Source organism: Penicillium angulare (genome assembly GCF_028827245.1).
Source record: "Penicillium angulare strain IBT 27051 chromosome Unknown utg000008l_segment0_segment0, whole genome shotgun sequence".
In the NCBI taxonomy this organism is placed as follows: Eukaryota; Fungi; Ascomycota; class Eurotiomycetes; order Eurotiales; family Aspergillaceae; genus Penicillium; species Penicillium angulare.
In genome coordinates, this window is record NW_026623167.1 from 1,205,641 (window position 1) to 1,218,814 (window position 13,174).

Genomic DNA, 13,174 nt, shown 5'->3' on the forward strand with positions numbered 1-13,174 from the left:
TGCTAATTCTATATAACTTGATAGGTCTCATTTAACCTATATGTGTTAATATACAAAGTAAACAGACTTGATATACATTCGGAATAATCTATACAACGGTTTGAACCCTCACTCTCGCTGCAATTCAACTCTAAACGCCGAGAGTGTCACAGATTGCACCCGGGATGTGGAATCAGCGCCATCTCTCCAGAATACCGCTTCGTTCAGCGGCACCGCCCCATATGAGAAAGGATCAATATTGACCACACAATAGTCGTTCCAAACTGTTGTGGCATTTATTGGGTACTCATAGTCATCAATGACCTCTATGAAGCGCCATACCTCGCCAATCTTTCCGTCCCTCGAGTGCCTAGTCTTGAAAGTGGGAATGAGCTGGAAATACAATTCACCGGTAGTGCCTGCCGCAGATGAGACGAACGATGCCAGGCTGTCCACCACATCCGTTGAATTGGAGATCCATGAGAAAATATGAAGGGATCGGGGCTCAGTCTGAGTGAAAGTTATCGAAGAGTTCAAACCCTTTTCGGTGGATTTATACACTCCTGCGTAAGAACTCTTCAACTGAGACTGCGCCTCTTTCTCCGCTGCCGTGACAAGAGGATTTAGAACGTCCGTGAAGATATTGTTCAGCACGGTCAGGTCTCCAGCCACGCCCATGAAAACAACAAGATCATACTGAGGAACTATGATGCTGTATGAGTAGTACTTAGTCAAGCCTCCGCCTTTTGTGTAAAATGTGACAGGGCGCTTCGTGTCTGGAATAATGGATGTAGTCCTGAATATTTCCCACGGGTATCCAAGAAGAGAATGAGACCCAGAATTCCAAGCTGTAGGCTGAAACCAGTTGATTGTTGGGGTAATGCTTTCATGGTTCGCGAGAACCCAGCGTAGGAATTTGATCATATCCGACGAGGAGCTGTATATTCCGGCACTCCTAAAACATCATAATGTTAGATGGGTCTTCAACACGCAATGCACTTCTTCTATGCGTAATGGAGGATGGAAAAAAAACTTACGCATTGTCAGATCCTTCGTTCACACCCCAGTCCGAGCCTGATCCAGCACTAGCAGCGGCAGAATCATCGGGCGCGTCAAAGGATGTCTCATGTAGACCAAGAGGTTTTAAGATATCCTTGTTGATGTAGTCCTCGTATTTCATGTTGGTCACGTTTGCCAAAACCTGACCGAGGAGGTCAAATCCAACATTACTGTAGGAAGTTTCCATCTGTGGTGGAAAGACCGTGTTTGTCTGTGTGAGATAGCCATTCATATCTATAATTTAATGTTAGTTCAAGTCCAACATTGCTGCAAAGTACGACTTGAAGCGAATTTGTACATACCTGAATCAGTGCAAGGAATTTCCCATTCGCTGTATGCACCGCATTTTGGAAGAGAGTTCGATTGGGATTTGCTCAATGGCGGAAGACCAATTGCAGAGGGATCGGAGAGTTGAAGCAATAGATCCTCATCGCCATAGTTGTCCGGTAGTCCGCCTAGATGAGCTAACAACGATCTGATAGTGATGCCTCTCCACTTGGTTCGCTCATTTCCGCTGAGAAGAGCTGGGATGTATTGGGTCACTTCATCATCAAGTCTGATTCTACCCTCTGCTTCTTGCTTCAAGATCCCCAATGCCGTGAAAAGTTTGGTGTTGCTGGCGATCCGATAGACCGAAGAACTGTTGATGGGGCTGCCACCCAAGGACTCATCAAAGTGATAGTGGGAGTACAGAAGTTGGGTGGAAGAAGAAACTTCCAATGAGAAAGAGCTTCCGTTCAGAGAGCCGGCGTCGAGGAGAGATTTGAATTGCGTTTCAATTTTTTCGAACGTGTCCTTCAAAGTATGTGTATCATACTTAGGAGCAGGATAAGAGATCTCTGGCTCACATGAGGCATGTGCCATGTGAAGTTGACACGAGGCGAAAAGCAAAGCCGCAGTTACTTTGAAGAAGATCATGTTTGTGACTGGTACACAAGAAAAAATAAATATCTCATCAGTCTACTCTTTGGGCTTTATACACCCCAATTCTTGTCATTATACACATGGATCTATAATTTTTAAGCGTTCCAAAAAGGAAGGCATATCGTTAGCGTCAAATTTGAGTCTAAAATTAAGATTCTACCGTCTTTATGCGATTAATGACGACAGCTACCCAGCAATACTGGCACTTAAGGTTGAGCTCCTAGCACTATATTGCAAACCACACCAAATTATTTTAGGGGTAGACTTCTATTGAGCGCCTTCGATCCACTTGTGTAGTCAGCCCTGGCCAATGGGGGTCGAGTAGATGAAAAGGATACTCTATTCAGACTAGCGGCACATTCCTCAGCCACTTTATTCATGAATTGGCAAAATTATCACCTTCCTAAACCCGCGAAGCCCTGGTGGCCTGTGTGATTTATGAATTTTTAATAAAAAACCTCAAAGATATCATTTTTCTATGAAAAAAAGGAAGAAAATTGCCTCCGCTCCGACCTCGGAGCATGTTTGGGGAAATGAACATTTGAAGCCTCAGTTCATTGATTTCAGAATCGCAGGCTCCACTCTTTCCTCCTTTCTAGTCAAGTGAACAATACTTCAAGTCTCCAAGAGACCCAAAAACATCACCGAAATTATTCTCGATGATGTCAGCTAATACAATGCATGAAAACCTATCTACACGTATATTGTTTTCGAGATTACCTTCCATTTGACTCCTGGATGCGGGGAAACTAGGCGGGGTTGTAAACTTGAACATACGACAGGTTGCAATATCCAGATAGCCGCTTCTTAGAGCAAACAGTCAAATGGCAACTGAACCAAGAAGCTGGACGGTATTCTGCTCAAAAGCGCATTTTCAGACGCCGCATATGTGGTGATCATGACCGTAAGGAGGACATTTCGGGCTAAGGTGTACCGACTACGACCAAAGCGCAGGCGGGCGCGTATCGCGTACTTAGAATGGATTAGCCACGTAGAACAGGTTTACGATGTAACGTTCCTGGGGTACTGGGGTAAACATTGCAGACCCGCAAATGGCAATGACCGCGGAAACATCAAGAACACATATTTACTGCTGATGCACCTTTTCTTTTGGTTCACAAATCAATCTCTTGAACAGGACCTCAGTGAGAGCAATAAGACTCTTCAAAACTGTTCTTTACAGCCATGCGTCTATGGTCAAATCTCGCCACGGCCAGTTCGCTGGTATCTTTGGTGACTGGTTACGTTGTCCAGAGAGACTCTACTTGCACTCTTTATCCTGAGTCACTCAAGCACAATGGAGAAGCTATCGACGACGCGCCTTCGATTCACAAAGCATTTGTAGACTGTGGACAAAACGGTCGAGTAGTGTTCTCCAATCATACATTTAACATCAACTCGGTCATGAACACAACGAACCTGAATAATTGCGAAGTATCATTGCAGGGAGAGCTGCTATTTTCTGATGACATTTCCTACTGGCTCTCGCACTCTTATTCCGTTGTATTCCAAAACCAATCGACAGCTTGGCTTTTTGGTGGAACGAATATCACTTTCCGTGGTGAGGGAGGTTGGTATAATGGCAACGGCCAAGCTTGGTATACAGAGAACCAAAATGGGAGCAACCAGCCGGGCCGACCTATCAGTATCACTTTTATAAACTCCGAAAACGTGCTCATCGATGGCCTTACCATCATACAACCTCAATTCTGGGCAACCTTTGTATCATACAGCAAAAATGTGTCAATCACTAACCTGTATGTGAATGCTACGAGCGATGATCAATGGGGTACTGTCAATACCGACGGATATGACTCCTGGAACAGTGACAACTTGCTTGTCGAGAACGCAGTTATCACCAATCAAGATGATTGCATAGCAGCTAAAGGAAACACCACAAACCTGCATGTTAAAAATGTCACCTGTTATGGAAACTATGGAATGTCAATCGGTTCGGTCGGCCAATACCCAACAATGCCAGACTATGTGCAGAATGTTACATTCGAAGATGTTCGCTGTATCAATTGCCAAGAGGGAGCCTTAATCAAGACATGGCAAGGTGTATCTGATAATGGCAGCTCCAATGGCGATAGCGGTGGTGGTGGCAGCGGTTTGGTCAAGAACATCACATATCGCAACTTTGAATTGACCAATGTTGCTTTGCCTATTCAGATCTCCCAATGCATTTACAGTGAAGATGGGCAAAGCTGCAACACCTCTAAGATGGCTATTGAGGATATAACATGGTCTAATATCAAGGGGACATCACGGTATAATATCGCGACGTCGATTTACTGCTCTGACGTTCATCCCTGCCCTGGGCTCAAGTTTGAGGACATCGAGCTTCAATCAGTTAACAGTACGTTGGGATTGCCAATGTATGGAACCGATCTTCAAAATGAAGTCTATCAATGCACCAACATAATCGATCAAGACGACTCAGGAATTCCTTGCAACCGCGCGGCTCCAGACAATTATGGCCAAACAGTGACTACAAACGTGAAAGATGACTAGCAAAAGTCACTGATGGCTATGAGACAAAGTTTAGCTGGGAACAATAATCCACATTTGATGCCCAGATTTCTTTGAACCTTTCAAGAGATAGGAAAAATAAAATAGTCTCTCTGGCGAGAGTCCACTATGCTTTCGATCTACATGCCTCTCCCTCTCTTTTGTAATTGCCAAACTAAAAAGACGACCTGAGAAGGCCTGTAGGCAAACACAAAAGAACTTTCTGTGAATATCCCCGAGATAACAGCAAGAATGTAGCGACTGGGAACCGAAATCTGCAGCGATTGGAGACCAATCGTCTTGGTGGTGGGGGTAACTGGAATTTCTCCGAAGAATCGCCTAAGTATGGGGAATACTATGCACATACCCCACGGGGAATGGACCATGCAAAAAACATAAATAAGAGCTTCCCTATTCCCAGTAAACTTCATTTGGCAGTCAAACAACTTTATTCTTATTTACATACTTTCTCAATGATCAGAATCTTGGTAGCTTTCGTTTTCGCCCTCTGGGCTGGACATACATGGGGATTGTACACTGAACCATATCGACCCCAGTTTCATTTTTCCCCTGCCAAAAACTGGATGAATGATCCAGCAGGTCTTTTTTATTATGAGGGATTATATCATCTTTATTTTCAATATAATCCAGGAGGAATTGAGTGGGGGAATATGTCATGGGGCCATGCTACCAGCACTGATCTCACACACTGGGATGAACAGCCCGTTGCTCTTCTGGCTCGAGGTTTCCCCCACAATGTGACTGAGATGTATTTCACCGGAAGCATGGCAATTGACACGAACAATACCAGTGGATTTGGCGTCGATGGCAAGGTCCCTTTGGTAGCTGTTTATACTTCCTACGTGAGAATTCAAACCCCTTCGTCTTCGAGCTTCAGCTAACACTTTCTAATCACAAAGTACCCTATGACACAAACGCTGCAAAGTGGGAAAAATATCCGCTTGGGTCAACAATCACAGTCAATTGCTTATAGTCTTGACAGCGGCATGACTTGGACAACGTATGATGCTGGCAATCCTGTTATTCAGGATCCACCTGCACCTTACGAAGATCAATATGAGAACTTCCGTGACCCTTTCGTCTTCTGGCACGAGCAAACTCAGAAATGGGTCCTTCTTACATCTTTGGCTGAGATTCACAAGCTCGTTATCTGGACTTCTGATAACCTGAAAGAGTGGTCCGTCGCAAGTGAATTTGGGCCTTTCAATGGCGTTGGGGGTGTATGGGAATGTCCCAACCTCTTTCCACTTCCGGTCGACAACGATGACGCTGCCGAGAAGTGGGTATTAGTAGTCGGACTGAATCCTGGAGGTCCTCCTGGCACGGTCGGATCCGGAAATCAATACTTTATCGGAGACTTCAATGGCACGGCCTTTATCCCAGACTCAGAAACTCTTCATGCTGGGAACAGCACTTCAAACTGGCTAGACTGGGGTCCAGACTATTATGCTTCTGCAGCGTATAACGGCTTAAGCGACGATCGTCATGTTCAACTCGGCTGGATGAATAACTGGCAATACGGAGAAAACATTCCAACGTACCCTTGGCGAAGTGCTATGACGGCTCCCCGGCACCTATCCTTGAAAGAAAAAGATGGACAGACAGTGCTGGTTCAAATGCCACACGCAAACTGGGATTTAATTGACGACAACGAGACAATTTCCCACTCTTGGAATAATTTTCAGCAGGGGACTAAAGACCTTGGGTCCATTGGCAAAACACTGGGTATCAGCTTAAGCTTCTCAATTCGCGAAGGAGATGCTTCTGGTAAGGCCGAGTTTGGAGTCATAGTTCATGCTTCTTTGGACTTTACGGAGCAAACGCGCATCGGGTACAACTTCAATGAAAAGAAGATTTTTGTCGATCGCAGACGCTCTGGAAATATCGCCTTCGATGACACATTTGCACGACAATATTTTGCACCTGTCACGCCAGAGTCTGATGGTAAAATAGAGCTATGTATTTTAGTGGATTGGTCTAGCGTTGAGGTATTTAGTGGTGGAAGCACAATTACTACTCAGGTATTCCCGGGGGAAGATGCAACATATGCCCAAGTCTTCTCATCGGGGACCAACACAGACGAAGTGTCATTGAAAATCTCAAAGGTTCCTTCTATATGGAACTAAGCAGTTATTGAATTGAAATTATTATAACTTTATGAACAATGACATAATCCAAGATTTGAGGTTTTTTTTCATAAAATTCACATTCTTGCCCTCAATATCCAATCTAAATTGTATTTACGACAAACAAAAAGGTCCATCAAATTCTGTTGGAGAACCCAATTCGTCAAAATTAGTCATGGAAATGCTTCACTGAAAATCCACCCATCTGTGTCCCCGCACTGGGATCTGTAGGCGATCGTGACCAGTTCTTCTTGATTCGCGCTCGCGTCCATTCCGGGGCTGGGATATCGATTTTATATTCTTTGCCTTCCTCGTAGTACCCCTCGCGACGGAGAAGTGGACTATCAAAGCTTCTCAACGTCAGTCGATCGCTAGGTCGAATAAAATACAGAAGTCCCAAACGGTCTTGCGCCTCTTGGTCTTTGGGGGGAACCGTGACGCGATGCACGCCACTTTTCAAGTACCCGTTGGAAAGAATAGACAGCATATCGGCGATATTGACAGAAAGAGTGCCTTCGGAGATCCGAATCCACTCCCAAGGCGAGTCTTCGTACTTTTTGACTTGGAGTGCTGCAACGGGCTGCTGAAAAAGGAACGTGATTGTGCCGTTGTCAGTGTGGCCGCGGGAATAGAGATCCTTGAATTGCTCGTTCACTTCCGCTGGACGGGCGCGGTAGTTCATGTAACGAAGACCGCTGTCGCAGTTTGATTCGTAAAGATGACCGTTTGAGATCTGGTCTTCGGGAAGCTCCAGGACTATGGCGAGAAGCTGGAGCAGCTTGTATCCGACATGTTCGTGGACGTGGCGATGGAAGCGTTCTATTTCGCTCCAGTGCTGGCGGAATATTTCAGGGTGGTCGCGCTCATACTGCGGCAGAAATTTCATAATGTTATAGAATTCAATGTTGTCCCATAGCCCCGGGAGAACCTGGATGGATCCCAGTGGCCGGTAGCCATTGTAAATTCCCTCTTCAAGGGGTGCTCGGTAAGACTTGCGCACGTCCTCAGGGAGAGCGAAGAATTCCCGTCCGATCGCGTATTGACGATTGATTTCATCTTGACTTAAGCCGAAATTGGTGACATAGAAGAACCCTTTCGGTGTTGATATAAATAGAATCTTGCTGATTGACAAAGGCTTACATACCAACATTGTGCACTGCATCTTTCAGCTGGCTTGCTAGTCTCTCTTTACCTCCAGGCTTATCGAACTCGCCGAGATCAATGATAACCAAGTCTGCATACTGCACTATTTTACCATTATAAACGACCCTGAGATTTCGATGAAACATTTCAACTGATCAGGACATACAGGGCTCTTTGCTCTCTGGTGGATGGACATATGGCTGTAAGGAACTGGTTGCAGTCTGGATCGTTTGCGTAGCCATCTTCTTGAGGGTAAATGGCTTGAGCTAGTAGGATTGCTGGTAAGAGGCAAAGCAGGGATTTCTGGTGCTAACTTTATAGGTAAGTATTAAATGAGGGGAATGGATCTGGAACGAGCGAAATCCAGATTTTACTAATAATAAATAAATAATAAGCACCCGTGGACATGCGTCATTCAGAAGTGAGAGATGCTTCAACTCGTCCCTGCAGCTTCTCTGCTTAACTGCGGGGACTTGAATGTTTCGTCATACTATCTGGTCTTTTGTTCACAGCCACAAAAACCATCATTATTCTGTTGGCATTTGGAGATAGGGGGCACAAACCACAGACTTGGAACCCATATGCCACCATATTTGATTTGGGTTAAGAAGAATGAAGGCTTGTAAGTGGATTTATGACGGAATTTTCTGCTAGTATCTTTTTTCGTTTTTCCCAGCATGATATCCTAGTATTGCATAATACGATAATAACGCAATCGCGGCCCCGAGGAGTTTTAATGCTTGGATGGAGCGTATATACAACCTGTGATCCAGTCAGTGCACTACTGTAGTTTGGCCAACTTTCCCCCTGTACATGCATAAATGACCGGACGTGCATGCTCCGGGTTGAGGGGTCCTTGGCGATGACCCCATGCTTTTTCGCGGACATGATACAGTGCAGATGATGTCCACACCTCAAGCCAATCAATCATCCCGCTGTGCAGAGTACTCAAGATGTTGATCGTCGTGAATCTCACATGCTCCACGGCCCGCCCGTATATCCCCGCTCCATAAAAGAAAAACAGGAACTGTAAATGAATTTCTACGATACTAACTCAATACAGATCACAGTGATTGTTTGCACTAAATACGAAAGAGGGGATGGGTGGGGAACCAAACATTCAAGTAAAAAATCAGTCCAGGGAAATCGATTGCTTTTGATGAGCTCTAATCTTTGTTTTCGGTACTAGCTTGTGGTAAGTAGACTCTCCCCAAAGAAAGAGTATTTACAAGTTCATATCTGAACGCAGTGATCCCTTTTCAGTATCTTAGGATAAGAGGCAGATCCGAGTCGGAAACCGGAGATGACATGGGCTGCAGTTCAACCGATTGATGTCCGGTTTGTTCCTGGACTTTCAGGCTACTTTCACAAAGACCTTCAAGCTGTGAAGCTGAGTCCCGAATATGATCCCCTAGTGGACAACATCGCCACCGTAACTCCTGGATTTAAAAATGTGGTTCAGGCAGGCGAAGTTATCTCAATACTCATTCGTCTCCCGAATGGCGCAGTGGCAATCGGCGATTGTGTAGATGTGATTTTCTCGGGCGCTGCATCGCGAGACCCTTTGTTCACCCCTTCGGAGCATATCCCGCTCTTGCACGCTGTCATTAGGCCTTGGATTCTCAAGTGCGATATTTCTAGCTTTCGTCCGAATGCTGTCCAAGTTGATGCACCGTGGCAGGCTCTTGGGGGTCGAAGGCTTCATACGGCTGTTAGATATGGTCTCACTCAAGCATTACTATCTGCTACAGCTCTTGCCTGGCACTGTACCATGCCCGAGGTCATCTCCAGGGAGTGGAAAATAAACATAACTACACAGCCGGTGCCAATTCTTGCATCCTGTCACCGCAATGACCAGTTACAACTGGACAGAATGATCATGAAACAAGTCGGACTATTGCCTCATGCATCCTTTGTCCATGTTAATGACATCGGACCCCGGGGACAAACCCTACTTGACTATGTACAGTCTGTGTCAAAGCGAATCCAAGAACGAGGAAATCCAGAGTGGCGACCCCGTCTGCACTTTGATGTCTATGGTACAATCGGAGATGCTTTCAACGACGATGAGATACCAGATTTCTTTCAGCTAATTGAGCGGGCTGCCTTTCCTTATGACATCCTCATCGAATCACCAATTGTTGCAACCACCAAGGAAGCTCAAATCAAACGTCTCAGCTTATTGAGAAATTGCCTCATACTTAAAAAGATTGACGTCAAAATTGTTGCGGACGAATGGTGCAACACTCTCCAGGACATCCACGAATTTGCTGAAGCCAAAGCCGTGGACTTCGTTCAGATCAAGCTTCCTGACCTCGGTAGTCTCCACAACTCAATTGACGCGGTCATATATTGTCGATCGCAGAACATCGGGTGTTGTCTTGGAGGTTCTGCGAATGAAACCGACGTCTCAGCGCGGATAACCGCCCAAGTCGCACTGGCAACACAGCCCGACTTCCTTCTTTCGAAGCCCGGGATCGGTGGCGATGAAGGTTTGATGATTTTGACAAATGAAATGCTACGAACTTTGGCGTTGGTAGACATGTTTGACTACTGCGCCCCTGAAAAGAATTTTCATGGGCCAGTGGCCTGCACTGTCGAGACTAGATCCAGCAAAATATGATTGAATGGGCATTTAGCTCCAAAGCTAAGGCCTATCAATGCTCTTTCAATACAAGAAACCCATTTCTGCATACGTACGCGATTACATCCGACCAGCCTAGCCCAGCAATGACGTAAAGCGTAAAGGAGAATTTGCATCGCAGATCATGTATAACTTATAATCAGATCCTTTATCCCCGATCGTCAACGAAAGTGGATCAAAGATGAATATGACTTATACATGACTGGCGTATAGCTAGTGTCTTGGCAAGCGCATGCATAGAAGAGGGGTGAAACCCCTCTTCCCCCCTTTCCTGCAAGTACTATGCACGGGATGTTGGAGATACATCCTCTCTTCTCGAATACCATTTTCCTCTGAAGCTAATTGGAACAATCTTAGCGTAACTCGAAAATCAATCCGCTACAGCATATGGGCCTTCGACCCACAGTGTTATATCGGCCTCACAAAGCTTGATGCGCAAACAGGCAGAGCAAAAATAACTCATTGAAGCTATTAGTCCTCTGAGTTCATACTAGATTCCAGTGACGATGACGAGGTGAATACAGGATTGGCTTATTCTCACGTCATACGCTAATGTAGGTATGATATATGCAATCCACCACGAGTGGGGTAAGAAACATCGTGTTTCTTATTGTGGATAAATAAACATCATTGAACAACAGCAAAACCTGTACTAAGCTCCGTACGTGCTTTGCATATGGTGTAAGTGGAATGCGTTGGCTGGTCATCAATTTTAGCGCTAATGCCGAGCTACTATTACTAAATACGAGAAAGTTTTCTGTCAAGGGCCGAGCACCACGCAAACTCTGGCAGATTATGACGAAACATAACATGGTATAGGGACGGACATTCTGCTAAGTACTAGGTCGACTCAATCCATCCTCATCTACAACCACATATCGATCTGTTCACTACAGCACCCGTCGGTTTAGAGTTCGTAATGGCCACCATCACTGCAGTCCAGTTACGCGAACTTTCGTTCACCAAAGAAACCCTGGGAAAATTCAGCGGCGATGTCTTCTTTAGTCAAATGATACACAAAGACGAGCATATCTCAATCCTTGATGTCAAGTTCTCGCCCTGTTCTCGGACAGACTGGCATGGTCATGAGAAAGGTCAGCTTCTTGAAATAACCACCGGATCTGGGTGGGTATGTGATAAAGGAAAAGAGCCCCGGAAACTATCAGCTGGTGATATCATTTGGTGCCCTCCTGGTATAATTCATTGGCATGGCTCTGCTGATGACAGTTTGATGATTCATCGCGCCATTTCGTTTGGGGGCATGGATTGGTATGATCCAGTCTCGGAGGATGACTTGAAGAACACTCATTAAGTAGGTGTAATTTCCCAATTCTCGTCTCTTCAATGCCCCAGATGCTGACCTGCCAACAGAGTGGATGTCTTTGAAAGTTTCAAGGATTTCTTTCTATGTGACTAAGTAGCGTTTAAAATCGAAAACATTGTTTTCTGGTATGCAGGCAATCGGCATCATCAATTAAAATGGCATAATTCAACTACTTTTCAGCACGGAAAAATTGTAAAAACTCATTTCATTCGTTCCTCGCGCTTCTGAGTTAAGGAATGAGCTGGCATTCACTTGTGCAAACCATGTCTCAATGCCCACTGGTAGAGGTATTCAAGCTTCAAGTCGTTGATAGCCTCCGTATGAGAAGACTCCGACTCGGATGGTGGAAGCTTCGCGGTGTCGGCAGCATCGGCAGTATCGGCAATTTTAATAGCGTGGGCATGCGCGGGAGGAGAACGGCATTCCCTAACATTGGACATGATCTTTGCCCACAGGTGTATATACTCAGTATTCAAGCTCCTGGAAGACTCCGTCTGAGAAGGCTTGGATGACTTAAAACTTAAGCTTCACGGTGCTAGGAGCATCGACATTTTTCAAGTTGGTGGCGATAGCATTAGCGGGTGAAGCCTGATGAGACCGGCATTCGATAGCATTGGATTTTTTGGCTGTCGATTCATTCTTCTCGCTGGCCTTATCGACAGGCGTATGGCGTTGGTTCCCCATGGAGGCTTGTCTTTAAGAGAAATGGTTTGAGAAGAATATGCGAGTTCAGTTATGAGTTTTGCGTAGTTAACTTTGCCCGTCAAAAGGTGAGTTTTCGATTGTCACAGGCCTGAAAGATGGATCGAGATCTGGAGAATAGTGAATTCTTTTTGATGCTCCTCAGTCCAGATGTCTTTCAGAGCAGAAATTTTCATGATGTGTCAATAAATAGTAGCTATAGCCTTGGAGTAAGGATGAGTAGTGTGATCATTGTATCTCAAGACGTACCTTGGTAGTGGATGACGGTCTAAAGTTTTCTGATCAGTGGAAGGTAGTCAGTGATGCGAGAAAATATGTTGAATGGATGGATTTTATGAGAACTTGAAGATGTACTACCTGTAGTAGTATTTATGAGTCCCTCAAGTCATTCAATAGATGTCCCAAAAGGGATTGTGACCTGAGCACCTCTCCAAGGTATTTTACGCAGATCTGAATGATGATTACTTTGGAAAGGCAGGGCAAATTCCGTTGATATATGGCCTATGAAATATCACATTTTGATATTCAGTGTGATATGATTGAAGTTCCTAGTAATTTTATTATTCCAATATAATCCCCACATGAAAGTTCCTAAGAAGTCTTTACTGTTAAATGTGAGTCGAGTCGTTCACCTAAATATATTCTTGGGAATGAAACTACACAGCATCTAGCTTAGTGTTTATCTTCAATCAAAAACACCACAATGTATAAGGTATGTCGTTTCAAAGCTCTATCAGGGCC

The 13,174-nt window shown here is 44.9% G+C and overlaps 7 protein-coding genes across 7 annotated transcripts; 4 read left to right on the forward strand and 3 right to left on the reverse strand.

Moving 5' to 3' along the window:
- Positions 1-108: 108 nt before the first annotated feature.
- N7478_011176 (serine hydrolase domain-containing protein) lies at positions 109-1,902 on the reverse strand (the record flags this gene model as incomplete). The annotated part of the gene is made up of 3 exons (XM_056927390.1): positions 109-934; positions 1,017-1,272; positions 1,341-1,902. The coding sequence occupies 3 exons, from the start codon at positions 1,900-1,902 to the stop codon at positions 109-111; spliced, it is 1,644 nt and encodes a 547-aa protein (XP_056774438.1).
- Positions 1,903-3,147: 1,245 nt separating this feature from the next.
- Positions 3,148-4,476, forward strand: N7478_011177 (uncharacterized protein; the record flags this gene model as incomplete). The annotated part of the gene is made up of 1 exon (XM_056927391.1): positions 3,148-4,476. The coding sequence occupies one exon, from the start codon at positions 3,148-3,150 to the stop codon at positions 4,474-4,476; it is 1,329 nt and encodes a 442-aa protein (XP_056774439.1).
- A 668-nt stretch (positions 4,477-5,144) lies between these two features.
- On the forward strand, positions 5,145-6,620 carry N7478_011178 (glycoside hydrolase family 32 protein; the record flags this gene model as incomplete). The annotated part of the gene is made up of 2 exons (XM_056927392.1): positions 5,145-5,336; positions 5,394-6,620. 2 exons carry the CDS (start codon positions 5,145-5,147, stop codon positions 6,618-6,620), a joined length of 1,419 nt encoding a protein of 472 aa, XP_056774440.1.
- Positions 6,621-6,789: 169 nt separating this feature from the next.
- Positions 6,790-8,005, reverse strand: N7478_011179 (uncharacterized protein; the record flags this gene model as incomplete). Its single annotated transcript, XM_056927393.1, has 3 exons — positions 6,790-7,712; positions 7,765-7,866; positions 7,930-8,005. 3 exons carry the CDS (start codon positions 8,003-8,005, stop codon positions 6,790-6,792), a joined length of 1,101 nt encoding a protein of 366 aa, XP_056774441.1.
- Positions 8,006-9,066: 1,061 nt separating this feature from the next.
- On the forward strand, positions 9,067-10,386 carry N7478_011180 (putative methylaspartate ammonia-lyase; the record flags this gene model as incomplete). Its single annotated transcript, XM_056927394.1, has 1 exon — positions 9,067-10,386. One exon carries the CDS (start codon positions 9,067-9,069, stop codon positions 10,384-10,386), a length of 1,320 nt encoding a protein of 439 aa, XP_056774442.1.
- A 940-nt stretch (positions 10,387-11,326) lies between these two features.
- On the forward strand, positions 11,327-11,719 carry N7478_011181 (cupin domain-containing protein; the record flags this gene model as incomplete). The annotated part of the gene is made up of 1 exon (XM_056927395.1): positions 11,327-11,719. One exon carries the CDS (start codon positions 11,327-11,329, stop codon positions 11,717-11,719), a length of 393 nt encoding a protein of 130 aa, XP_056774443.1.
- Positions 11,720-11,979: 260 nt separating this feature from the next.
- N7478_011182 (uncharacterized protein) lies at positions 11,980-12,171 on the reverse strand (the record flags this gene model as incomplete). Its single annotated transcript, XM_056927396.1, has 1 exon — positions 11,980-12,171. One exon carries the CDS (start codon positions 12,169-12,171, stop codon positions 11,980-11,982), a length of 192 nt encoding a protein of 63 aa, XP_056774444.1.
- Between the last annotated feature and the right edge of the window lie 1,003 nt (positions 12,172-13,174).